At 34.0% G+C, this 12350-nt stretch overlaps 1 protein-coding gene across 1 annotated transcript; it reads right to left on the reverse strand.

Moving 5' to 3' along the window:
* Positions 1-1091: 1091 nt before the first annotated feature.
* On the reverse strand, positions 1092-10559 carry LOC127797743 (F-box/FBD/LRR-repeat protein At1g13570-like). The gene is made up of 5 exons (XM_052330881.1): positions 10388-10559; positions 9806-9858; positions 2050-2920; positions 1785-1943; positions 1092-1693 (listed from the first exon to the last, which is right to left on the reverse strand). The coding sequence occupies exons 3-5, from the start codon at positions 2857-2859 to the stop codon at positions 1346-1348; spliced, it is 1317 nt and encodes a 438-aa protein (XP_052186841.1). The 5' UTR covers positions 2860-2920; positions 9806-9858; positions 10388-10559; the 3' UTR covers positions 1092-1345.
* Between the last annotated feature and the right edge of the window lie 1791 nt (positions 10560-12350).

Genomic DNA, 12350 nt, shown 5'->3' on the forward strand with positions numbered 1-12350 from the left:
AAAATTATTTTGGTTGAAAACAACCAAAATAACATTTTGTTGTTTTGAATTTCTTTTACAAAAAATTTTCTTGTTTTCAAAAATATATTTTTGAAAATGACAAAGTAAACATATTTTCATTATTTTAGAAAACTTAAAACTAAAGATGACCTGAAAATAAGAAAGAGAACACAACCTAATAGTTTTTAAATGATTTTGGAGGTTTAATATTTTTTCTTAAACACTCCTTTAGTGTCAACATTGTTATTTGAGCTCATGCACTGAATGACTAAAATTTTACCTTCCTGATCAAAGTTTTAAAGTTAAAAACCAATGATTCATCATTCAAATTTTCCACAAATAAGACGTCAAAAATAAATTTTGAGTCTTAATTGACCTCAAGCAAAACTACAACTTGAATGTTACCAAAATCTGTCAAATTAAGGTCAAACAGCCTATTTCTACTTGGTTTTGCATGCTCAGAGTATAATTCGCCTAAAAAAGTATATTTATTTTGCAAATTCAATTGCAGTGGCATATTATAGTCGATGCATTTTCTCAAATAAATAATCTCACCAAACGAGGAGTCATTCTCTTCAATATAGGTTTGGCTCTTAAATTAACCTAACATGGATTATTTACTAAAATAATAACAATTCATTAAATAGTTACTAAAATAGTATCCAAACTAAAGTAGCATCCAAGCCATCTCAACACCAGCCACACCATCCAGCGGGGCCAAGCACAAAAGCGGCAGTTCTATGCCCACTCTTAAATAATTTTCTAAGTGTTGTGTTAAAAGTAGTCGGTTAAAATCGAAGACAATTTGCGTACCGAATTATCAAAGTGGAAAGTTGTCGAGCATTTGAAACCATAACTAGTACTCTTAAGTAATCAAAAGAAGTGAGGAATGTCACTCGTCGTGTCAACTTGAGTTATGTTTTGAAATCCATCAGGTCGCGTCTAATTTCACGGACTAAGTTGAGATCGATCATCAATGGGTTTAATTTAAATTTGAAAATAATTAATTTACATCTAAGCAAGCATAAATGAGAAAACTTAAATGTCAAAAAAGATGTGTTTGCTGCAAAACACCAGCTTATAATTCCAAGTGACGAAAAGTGGTTGTGTCATGGCACAACATCTCCATTATATAGAAGCTGATCAACAATATTTACAATTTCTTTATTGTCCCAAATCGTTCCTCAATTGCCATTATCTTTCCAGCAATCATCCATAATAATAATAATAAAAACAAAACAAAAATCTGCTACCAAAAAAATGTAAAAAATTTCATAACTCGGCAAAATTCCCAAGCTGCAAATTTTACAAAGGAGAGATGCTCAAAGCAAACAAAATCCATATGCTAAATCTCATCTGGATCTTCATCTAGATCAAAATAGTCTTCGTCTAGATCTTCTTCTGGATTTGAATAATAGACTTCTGCCAAAGGAGATAGGCGTCTAAATCTCATCACCTCATGCAAGAACTTCAAAGCTTCGTGACCAAACAACTCATTTGTCCCAATAACTATCTTCTCTAGGGCAGGCGATTTCCCTAATAAAAGTTTAATGAACTCCAATTCAGCCCTTGTGCCCCAAACTTCTCGCATTTCCACTTCCTTAAGCTGATTAAAAGAAATATCAGCCAACCATCCTTCCACGGCTATAAAATTTGCAACATTGTTCACATGCTCAATTTCATCCACAAGTACCTAAAAAGAAGGAACTATAGTTTGAGACAACCTAAAGATTGAAAAGGTATATTACAAACAAACACAAGAAACATAACTTTGCATTATTTACCCCAATTTTAAGTTTCTCCAACTGTGGAGAGCTTCTAATTAAGCAGAAAATACTCGAGACCTCAAACATGCGCTGAAAACTTATAAAATTCAACTCAAGAATCTTGAGATTACTCAATGTATTTGGAAGCCTTTCCGGTACACCACCTGCAGAAATCAACTGGCAAAACAAAAGAAAATAAGAAGAGAAGTGTGGCATGCTGACCACTCCCCCAAACAAGGAATTAACTAAAAGAATAACATGATTAAAATAAGATTAGGATTACCTCGAGACAACCATAGTCCACCCCCAGAAACTCCAAAGCAGGCAGACCAGAAAATAACGTGACCCAGTTGGATAAATCTTCCCCCTCATACCTTTGAGAAGGAAACATTTCATATAAAAGAAGAGAAATTCTTGCAAGTTTCGGGGTATTTTTGAAAGATAATGAACGGAATTTGCCATCAAAAACTAAGGATGTAAGTTTTGGGGCAGAAATTTCAAGGTTACTGAAACTGAAGATTTTGCAACTTCCAAGTTTCAGCTTTTCAAGTCTTGGGCAACTTGAGATCAATGTAGAAAGGACCTTGGAAGTAATGGCAACATCCTGAAACTCTAAGGAAAGAAGCATGCTAAATCCTCCAAATCTAGGAGGAGGATTAAATGTACAAAAACGGAGTTCCAAATGTTTAAGCTGAAGACATGAAAAAAATGAAGATGGCAATTTATATGCTTGACCTCTCTGAATAAGAAGGCTGAGTTCTTGGATATCATCGTTCGACACAAAATGAATCAAATGATCTATCTCAAAACAACTTTTCAGTGCGAACAAGGATAGTTTGAACTTGACTATTGGACCACGATGATGCAGCAAAACTTGATACATAGCCATGAGAAGCTCATTTTTAGTAGCTGTCCTAGCTTTCCGGCAGAAATCATTATCAAATACAAGCTGGGGAAGCCTCTCCCAGCTATATCTCCATTTCTTTGACAAAATACTAGTCCTCACTGCATCCTCCATTGGCAAGCACATTAGAATTTTTTCTTTCACATCTGCAGGAAGGTGACTGATTATGTCTGAACTTGATCCCTCCATTTTCTTTATACAACCAATCTACAAGTTACTAGCTATTCTGTCAAGGCTTTTATAGAATTTCCTGGAACAAAATTAGAAGAAAATCAAGAAGTAGCCCATTGTGATATATCCTTTTATAACGTCATTACTAACCCAAATCTAAATCAGTATAAAGAAAAAGATAAAAGTATCATAGCAAGATTCTCAAAACCAGTTTCAGATGTCAGGGCCCAGAAATTTGGTTACTATTTATTTGTCAACGTTTTGAGACACCAAGAACAATTTGAGGTATTATTCAACATGTAGACTTCATAAGAATCATGTGAAAATTTTGAATTATTTTTTTCATTATGACAAAAAAAGGTCTTGGTGGTCCAGCCCACATTCTGTAATATGTCCCCACCCTTCCCTGATGCTTGCAAAGAGAGGAGTCTCATACACTTAGAATCCAGTTTATTTGATTTCACATTTTTTGCCTTTCTGGTCAAAGTTCTAAAGTTAAAAATCAATGACTGGGTATTCATTTTTTCACAAATAAAATATCAAAGCTCAATTTTCAGTTTTAACTTCAGCCCAATCTCAATGCTGTATCGTTTTGATTAATGAGCCAAGGGTAATCTCTTTGATACAAACATGGTTAGGATTGAAGTACAAACATGCTCAGCAACGTTTGACTCAACCTCAAGCTAAGCTACACTTTGAAGTTTACCAAAAACAGCCAAGCTGAGGCCAAACATCCTGTTTCTGCTTGGTTTGGCACGATCACAGTAAAGTTAGCCTAAAAAACTATATTTGTTCCTCAAATTCAGTTACAGTGGCATATTATGGTTAATACATTTGCTCAAATAAATAATCTCACTAAAGGAAGAGCCATTCTCTTTGCTACTGTTCTGGCTCTTAAATTAGGTAAAAATAGGTTGTTTACTAAAATAAGACTAATTTATTAAATTATTACCAGAACAACATCCAAATTAAACTAGCAACCAAGCCTGATATCAATAGCTATCCAGCTGCAAAATGTTATCTTTATTCTTGAAACAAATTTTAGATGTTAGTTTTATAAAATTATATTGCTTTTTTCGATTGAGATATAAAAATCTAAGATGATTTATTAGTTTGGGATTTTAACTAATTTCCCCAATGGGGCTTATTGCATTTGATACTCAACTTGGAAACTCCATTGTTCATGTCTCCTTGAATTGTGATTTTCTACAATACCAGGGATGAGAGAACTTGCTCAAAAAATGGTGCATGCAAGGAAGAACTTAAATATTCCTCAAAAATTTTTCTTGTAAAGTTGGCACTCAAATTACAAGTTGCAACAAACGTGGAAAATAGCTTTTTCTACAATAAATATCACCAAAACTTCACTGAACAACTGAATGGGAGACAATTGGATATATGATTGCAAGTCACATATGCTGAAAGGGACACATTTGACACTATTGAAAATAAAGCTATCATACAATGGTTCAAAAACAAGAGATGTCAGAGTAACTGAGTAATATTATAAATATGTACTGTTTTTTTTTTTGTATTTTTATTCTTTTTTTGTATTGTTTTTGTAAAAAGCATTTATCAGTGTACTTCCGCCCCCACTAAACAGATTTTCTGGGTCTGCCACTCATTGCAACCATGTGTTGATCATTTTTTTATTTGTTATTCTTTTTGTGGCTTTCCTTGTTATCTATACACAGACTTGATAATAGTTTCATTTCATTTTTTTTTTTCTTCAATTTAAAGTCGCTTGTTCAACCGGCGGTTTCAACTAAAGAACATTGGTCCAACTAGTGGTTTTCAACATTCCCTTTGGTTGAACCAGCAATTCTATGCCTTAACATGTTGTGGCTACGTTGGTGGTGATTTGGATGCTTGATTAGGAAATATTTTCTTTTGGATGCTATTTTGGTATTATTAAAATAATATTATTTTGTAGAAAATTTGCTTTGTATAGGACTCAATCTCACACCAATTCATCACGATGGAAGCCAGAATCATGAGTCTGTTAGCAAACCAAATTCAACAAACAAACAATTAATACTAGAAAGAGTGGTCCTACGTACAGCAGGGTTTGTGCTCAAATGGCAGATTTTTCTATACTTTTTCCCTCTGTATATAGCTTCTTCTCCTTCAGCTTCTACAGCATTTCTTCTCCTTCGTCTTCTCTTTTATTTGGTGTTTTAGTTTCAAGTGTGGGATTATTTAGGCAGGGGTAACATCATCTTCAGGGGTGATGTTGGTATTGGGTTGTGGAAAAGACAAGAGATTAGTGGTTAAGAAATACTGTTGTATGTGGTGAGACTAGTGCACAAGTTCAGAACTATTGGGTCGTTGAAAGACATTATGAGGAAGAGGGGAAATTTTGATAATCTTGTTTTGTTCAAAGTGGGAAGGGTGAGGGTGAGTGATCTACAACGTTGGCAACAACCTCTAAAGACATACAAGAGGCATCCTAAAATTAGCTCTAAGGCCCAAACACTAGTTTGGAATGTCTTGGTAGGAGAAGGGTCCTCGTAGGAACTTTATCAAGCTTACTTTTGATGTTTTATGCATGAAGGATAGTTTTGTTATTCTACAAATGTCTCCTAGGGGATTTGTTTTTGAGAACTCCAATTATGTTTTAGGTTTTTAATTTATAATGTCATGTGTTTTATTTATAGCCTTTTCCTAGTTTTAGTTTTGATTAGTTTTCTACAGGAATAGAATTTCCTAATCCTTGTACGAATAAAATTACTAGAACTCTAAATACCATTGTAATCTCTTTTTTCATTAGTGGATAGCTCAAGTACAGTCGTTTCCTCTAAAGCATGGATGCTTTCTTTGAATTGTGTGATGCAATTCTAACCTTTGGTGTAATGCCAGGGGTGGACCTAGGATTTTTTAGCTAGGGGGGCTTCAAAAAAATGTTTCAATCGTGAGCTTCACCAATAAGAGGAAAACAATAAGGAAAAATGGGAGTTTAAGAGCTTTACATGCATATTTAACATAATTCGTTAACTTAAAAAGAGAAAACAAAAAATAAAAAAAATTACCAAAAAAGTGCAATACAAATAGCTTATAAAATTACTTAAAGCCGCAACCTGCTCATGCATTATCCTTAGGATAACCCCAAGGAGAGACATATAAGAAAATGCATCAATAAAGCATGCGGCTAAAATCATTTTAACATATATGAGAATATTAATAAATAAGACATACTAAAAGATAATCCTACCAAGATTCCTTGACTAAAGCAACCTCCATATATCTTATCAAGATAGACTTAACATATCTTTAACCAATATTCTACATAAGAATACAAAACATATTAATAAGTCTAATAGAATATAATATAAGAGGATATTAAAGTTTTGGCATAAATGCAATCATCTTCAAAACATCCATAACATAAAACTCAACAAAGTTCACACAACTGGCTCACAAAAATGCATTTGATTACATACAATTTTTCACATCTCACAATCAAAAAACACAAACCTCCTTGAAGAAATATGGCCAAACACTCCTTAGCTTCAAGAAAGACATCATTTTTCTTTTGCTTTCATCAATATAGTACAAATGATCATTCAACAAGCTTAGCCTTCTCCTTAGAAGTACAAACTTCATTACTTTACACGTTCAATATGCTAACATGAGCAATGAAGCTCAATAACAGTTTTAAAGACATTATTTTAACATGAACATAACACCACAAAACATACTTGAATGCAAGAGAATGAATAACTATAGCATATGCATGCTTAAAGATGAACAAAAGCCATTTCACCCCTAGGCTTTCAAGCTAAGGAGGAGGGGGGGGGGGGGGGGGGCTGGGCTTGGCTTCTCTTGGGCTTGGGCTGCTGGGGGGTTTGAAAAGAAAAATTATTATTTTTTAAGCCACAAAATCCATTTCTTAAAAAAATTGGGTGGGCTCCTGCCCACCCCTGGGTAATGCCCACAAAATCCTAGGGTACAATGCCTGGATGATATTTCTCTCTTCCCTAATCTTTCAATTAGTTTCGTATTTTGTAACATTACTTCCAGCCCTGTCCTCAGCACCCAAATTGCATTCTTTTAGCCATATTTTACCTCTAAATTTCCTAACAACCTGTTGCATACCTAAACCATAACTTTTTCGATAATTTTCATCAGTCATTCCGACCCTAAATAAGTGTCTAATTAATCAGTATTCTAAGAATACCAGATCAGTCCTACATCAGTGACATTCCTGTAAGCATGAAGCTGTGAGTGGCCTTTTCCATATTTGTTTAGAACTACTGCAATGTGTCAAATCCTTGATCTGACAATTAGAATTCTCAATTGCTGAGAAGAATTGAGAAAGAGGGAATTGGGAAATTAGGGGGGAGAGACGAGAGAAAAGAAAGGGAGAGAGAATTCAAAAATGAGAGGAAAGAGAATTGAGAGGGAAACTGATTTTCAATTTCATTCAACATGTGGGTCTAGGCGTAGATTAGAGGTATTTATACTGATCTATAAACTAGTTTCGGGGCTGAAAACAGTTATCCCTTGCCCACTTGGCCTTACAATTTGCCATAGGACATGCTAGAATATTCCTCCCCTCCCCTTAAGACATTTCTTGTCCTCAAGACATGTGTAGCAAGCTGGCTGAGTTGGGAAATTGCTGGAGAAGATCTGGCAAATACTCCCATGTATTGTTATCTTCATGGAGGGACAACCACTTAACTAGAACCTAGGTGAGAGGGACCCCATGTTTGTGGATCACCCTTTTGTCTAGAATAGCAACAGGGACTGCCTCTTCCATTTCTTCTCTTATGATAGGCGGAAACGTAGGGGTGGACCTTTGATGGTTTTCTTGAGAAGAGAAACGTGGAACACGGGATGAATCTGTGACTCTTCTGGTAGTTGCAACTTGTAGGCCACTGTCCCTATCTTCTCCAATATAGGAAATGGGCCATAGTACTTAGGGCTCAGCTTGGGGATGGGTTGATGGGTCAAGGCCTTGAGATGTTGTTGGCTAAGCTTCAAATAAACATCCTCCCCGACTAAGAATTCCCTCACTCCTTCTCGTGTCAGCCAATTGCTTCATCTTATTTTGTGCCCTAGCCAACTCTACCTTTACCATCCTAATAATATCTTGTCTTTGCTGCAAATATGTTCCAACCACAACCACTGTAGATTGTCCCCCAATTGCCGGTAATAGCCTTGGCTTATAGTCATAGAGAGTCTCAAATGGGGTCATCTTGAACGAGCTGTGGAAGCTTGAATTATACCACCATTGAGCTACTGCTAGCCACTTATGCCACCCCTTGGCTATAAAAAAACTGAAGCACCTCGAGTAAGATTCTAAACACTGATTGGCCATCTGTTCCAGAGTTATATGCAATAGACATCAGTAGCTTAGTGCCTAATGATCTCATCAATTCTTTCCAAAATAGGCTGGTAAATATTTTGTCCCTGTCTGATACTATAGATTGAGGAATTCCATGTATCTTCACTACATTATCCATGAATGTCCTAGACACTTCTTGTGCTGTCAACGGGTGGGAAATGTAAAACATGACAGATGGAAAATGTAAAATATGACAGATCTCTATGAGTTTTTGTCCCACCAAACTCAGGAGTGGGACTGGCAATGAACCTTTCTTAGCCCTTTGACCCTAAGGAACAAATAAGCCTTTGCTCAACCCTGGAATAAAATTCAGAAATATCCCGTCTATCATACCTGGATTTTTCTTTTTTTGAAATATGCATTTAACGTCGGAAAAATACTGCAATGTATTCTGAGCTAAATATTATAAAATTCAACAATGTAATCCATGCAAACAAAATTAGCATTACACACTTAAAAACTTCCCTAGAAAGTCCAATAAGTGAATCCCTGACTCGAGATGTCTACAATAAAACTTCCGCTGTTGAACTAAAATGGTAAGAATAAGCTCGCAGCCCAATGCACGACAAGACTGGCAGTACTATAATAAGTGAGAACATAAAACCTTTCTTGAATAATAAATCAACATCATTTCATTCTAAACAAGTTTCCTAATGCATCCATGATCATCTGAAACAATCTCAAATAAATTTTTCTCAACTCTAATACTCAAATATTTTTTTTATGGTAGCCACTGATGCTAACCCAGTTAGGGTAATGTGCAGTTGATGATGAATCTTTTTTTAAAGTAATTCTCTCTCACGTAAATCTTTTTCGTTTCAAGAAATTCTTTCCCAAATAACATTTTTCAGGTAACTCTTTTTTCAAGACATTCTTTTTCAAGTAACACTACTTCAAGAAATTCTTTAAGTCATACTTTCTCAAATAAATTCCCTTTTCAAGTAACTCAATAATTCTTCCTCAAATTACTCTTTTTCAATAAATTCTTCTACCAATACTTTTTCAAACAACTCATCTTCGGAAATTCCTTCTCAAGTAACACTTTTTCAATAATTCTTGGTCAAATAACACTTCTTCACGAAATTCTTACTCAAGTAACTTTCTTCAAGAATTCTTCCTCAAGTAACACTTCTCTGGTGCTTTCTTAAGTAATAACAAAACCTCATAGCATCTTCCTTGATATTTCTTAAATCGTGGGGAACTAATATGATAGACTTTCTTCATCTCTTAATTTTAGTATCTTTCTGTTTGGGTGATTGTAGGCCCAATGGATTCACATTGTACTTCGGGTCAGCTACAGATGGTACTTGGAACTATTCCCTAAGCTGATTTGATTAAGATTACCATATCATGACAGCAATAGGAATTTCTTAACCACTGAGAACAAAAGATAATCCTCGAGCTACCAGAAAGGATGGTGCTTTCCCAGTCTCTCATAAAGCAGCTTTCATTTTACTTCAAGTAATAGCATTGGAGAGGTAAGATTTCTTGGCATGGCACATGGTAAAGTAAATTTCACATTCCATCGAGTATCGCAGTGCATGTGAAGCATGGCACAAAATCATGCATGGGATTTGTTTCTCAGAAGCATACATATTCCGAAGCAAAAGCATTCACCTGTTCTCTTTCTCAGCACGTCCTATGCGTTGCCTCTTTCGCTTTTTCTTGACCTGATACACATAAATGTTCATAAATCAGTAACTGTCTAAATTAGGCCTAACCTGAGACCTAAAAGCTTAAGTTTTAGCTAAATTAGACCTAAAACCAACAAATTCATCCCTTCACTATTTTCAGTTCACCAATTTAATATTGTTTTTCTTTTCAATTTTTAGTCTGTTTTCTTTTTTCTTATTTCATCTATCCACCCCCCCCCCCCCCTTCCCGTTCAATTTCTGCTACTATTGTTTTCTATTTCTATTTTCTGTACCTCGTTTCTGTTCGATTAGATTTTCATTCTGGGTTATGTTTCTTATATCTGTCGGGTCGCGTCTAATTACAGGGACTAAAATAAAAGCCCTGTGTTTGTCATTTCTGAAACCTAAAAATATTTGTTGAGTGAGGGCTGGAAGAAAGAAGGAAATCATTAAGAGAAGGGAAAAGTAGAATAAAAGGCAAAGGTAACGAAAAGCCCTTTCTCATCCCCCTCTGTGGTCGTAACCCTAGCGCAAAATCTCAGAGAAGTGGGAAGAGAAAGATCACCTGATCGTCCTCTCCTTCAACCGGCAACTTCTTTGGTGGCTTCCCTCTCCGGTGATCAGTCCCCTCTCTGGCTTTCCTTCTTCGATAGACCCTCTTCTCTCTGTCGCTGCACACAATCTCTATTTGGTTTCTTTATTTAGTTGGAGCGAGACGTCTCCAAATGCAACACTCTCTCTCTATTTAATTTCTCTTCAATTTGGGTTCCTTGCTCTTCGCTTTGGCGGCAGCACGCAATTAAAGCGACTTTTTGCCAAAATTACCATATTTTTCACTTTACCATCTTTCGAGAATATTTCCTAAAATACCATTTTTAGGCAATGCCACAAGTGGCTTTAGCGTATAACTCTTTAAAATCATTTTTAGCTAAACAATTAAGCAAAATTCATTCAAATACTAGCACACACAATGAAAGTTAAAATGGCTCGTATCACTAAGTAACTATTATTTATTTTATTTTGTTGTACAAGGCCCTATTAATTCTCTCCATTTTATGAGTATCAATAATTGAATGAGTCTCATATTCCGGAGAATATAATAGCCTTCAATTTGATCTTGGTTAAATTACATTCAAACTCCCTATATTTTGGGTTACTTGCACATAAACCCCCATGGTTTAAAAATGCTTTTGATGGCTCTTGTGATTTTTTTATTTTTTCTCACAGCACCACCTCAGTTAGTAACACTATTACTTATATATTTTAATCAATAATTAACTTACCTTGAAACTAAATAATAAATAAATATTTAAATAATTAAAATAAAGTGATGGTCAGCTGGAATCATTGTTGCTAGTTCCAAAACTATTGTTCTAACTAAAAATTTTAAGTTTTGTTCTCTTTACTTTTCAATTTTTAGTTTTGAGTTTTGAATTCATTTTTAATTTTTGTTTTGATAGTTTGTTTTGAGAAAATTGAAAATGCGTTTTCTTTGTCATTTTAAAAAATTATTTCTCAAAACAGAAAATTAAAAAATGCGCTCTTTAAAATTTTGAAAATAATATTTTAATAATATTTTATTCAATAAATTTCATTATTTAATAAATTAGAAATATTTAATGTTAATATATTATTAAAAATATATATTTTAAAGTTAATGAATTTTGTAATATTTTTTTCTATTACAATAATAAAATATGAATAAATAAATGTGTTTTGAGTTTTGAGTTTATTTTGAATGAAAACACTCAAAACAATTTTTTGTTGTTTTGAGTTTTCTTTATAATTTTTTTTTTTCAAAAATACATTTTTAAAAATAGCAAAGAGAACGCGTTTTCATTATTTTAAAAAAATAAAAATTAAAAATGACTTCAAAACAGTAAAGAGAATGCAATCTTATATTTTGTCAAAAATGACATTTTTTTCACGGTTAATTGATTGAAACCAATTACTTTCAATTTGGTATAATCAAGAATCAATTGATTAGGTTGAAGTCGACCCAATGAGTATCAACCTTACATTTATTTTTGGCTAATTTGCAATTGAACCCCGTGTTGGGTTATTTGTACATGACCCCTTGTGATTTAAAAATGCTTTGGCAGGTTTTGTGGTTTAATTTTATTTTCTCAAACATCTTTTTCTTTAGTAACTTCATTGCTTGTACCTTAATTAATCTAAATTAAATTAATTAAAAATTGACTAAGTTAAATTGAAACTAAACAACAAACAAAAATTAAAAAGAAAAAGCAATACCAGGTTGGAACCATTGTTTCTAGCTATTGAAAAAGATTGTTCCAACTAAACAACCCATTATTTTTGGAAGAATCACTAGAAACAATAGGTTTTCTAGAGTTGATTTCCAAAAACCATGGATATAGTCTGGGAAATCAATTGGAACTAATGGTTTCAATCTGATATAGTCTGGAACTAATTATATTAAGTTGAAATCAACCATTGATGGATTTGATTTAGATTTGGAACCAATCAGTTTGAGATTACAAAATCCAAATTTTGACCTTGGAATGTTT

The sequence above is a fragment of the Diospyros lotus genome, chromosome 3 (assembly GCF_014633365.1).
Source record: "Diospyros lotus cultivar Yz01 chromosome 3, ASM1463336v1, whole genome shotgun sequence".
Lineage (NCBI taxonomy): Eukaryota > Viridiplantae > Streptophyta > Magnoliopsida > Ericales > Ebenaceae > Diospyros > Diospyros lotus.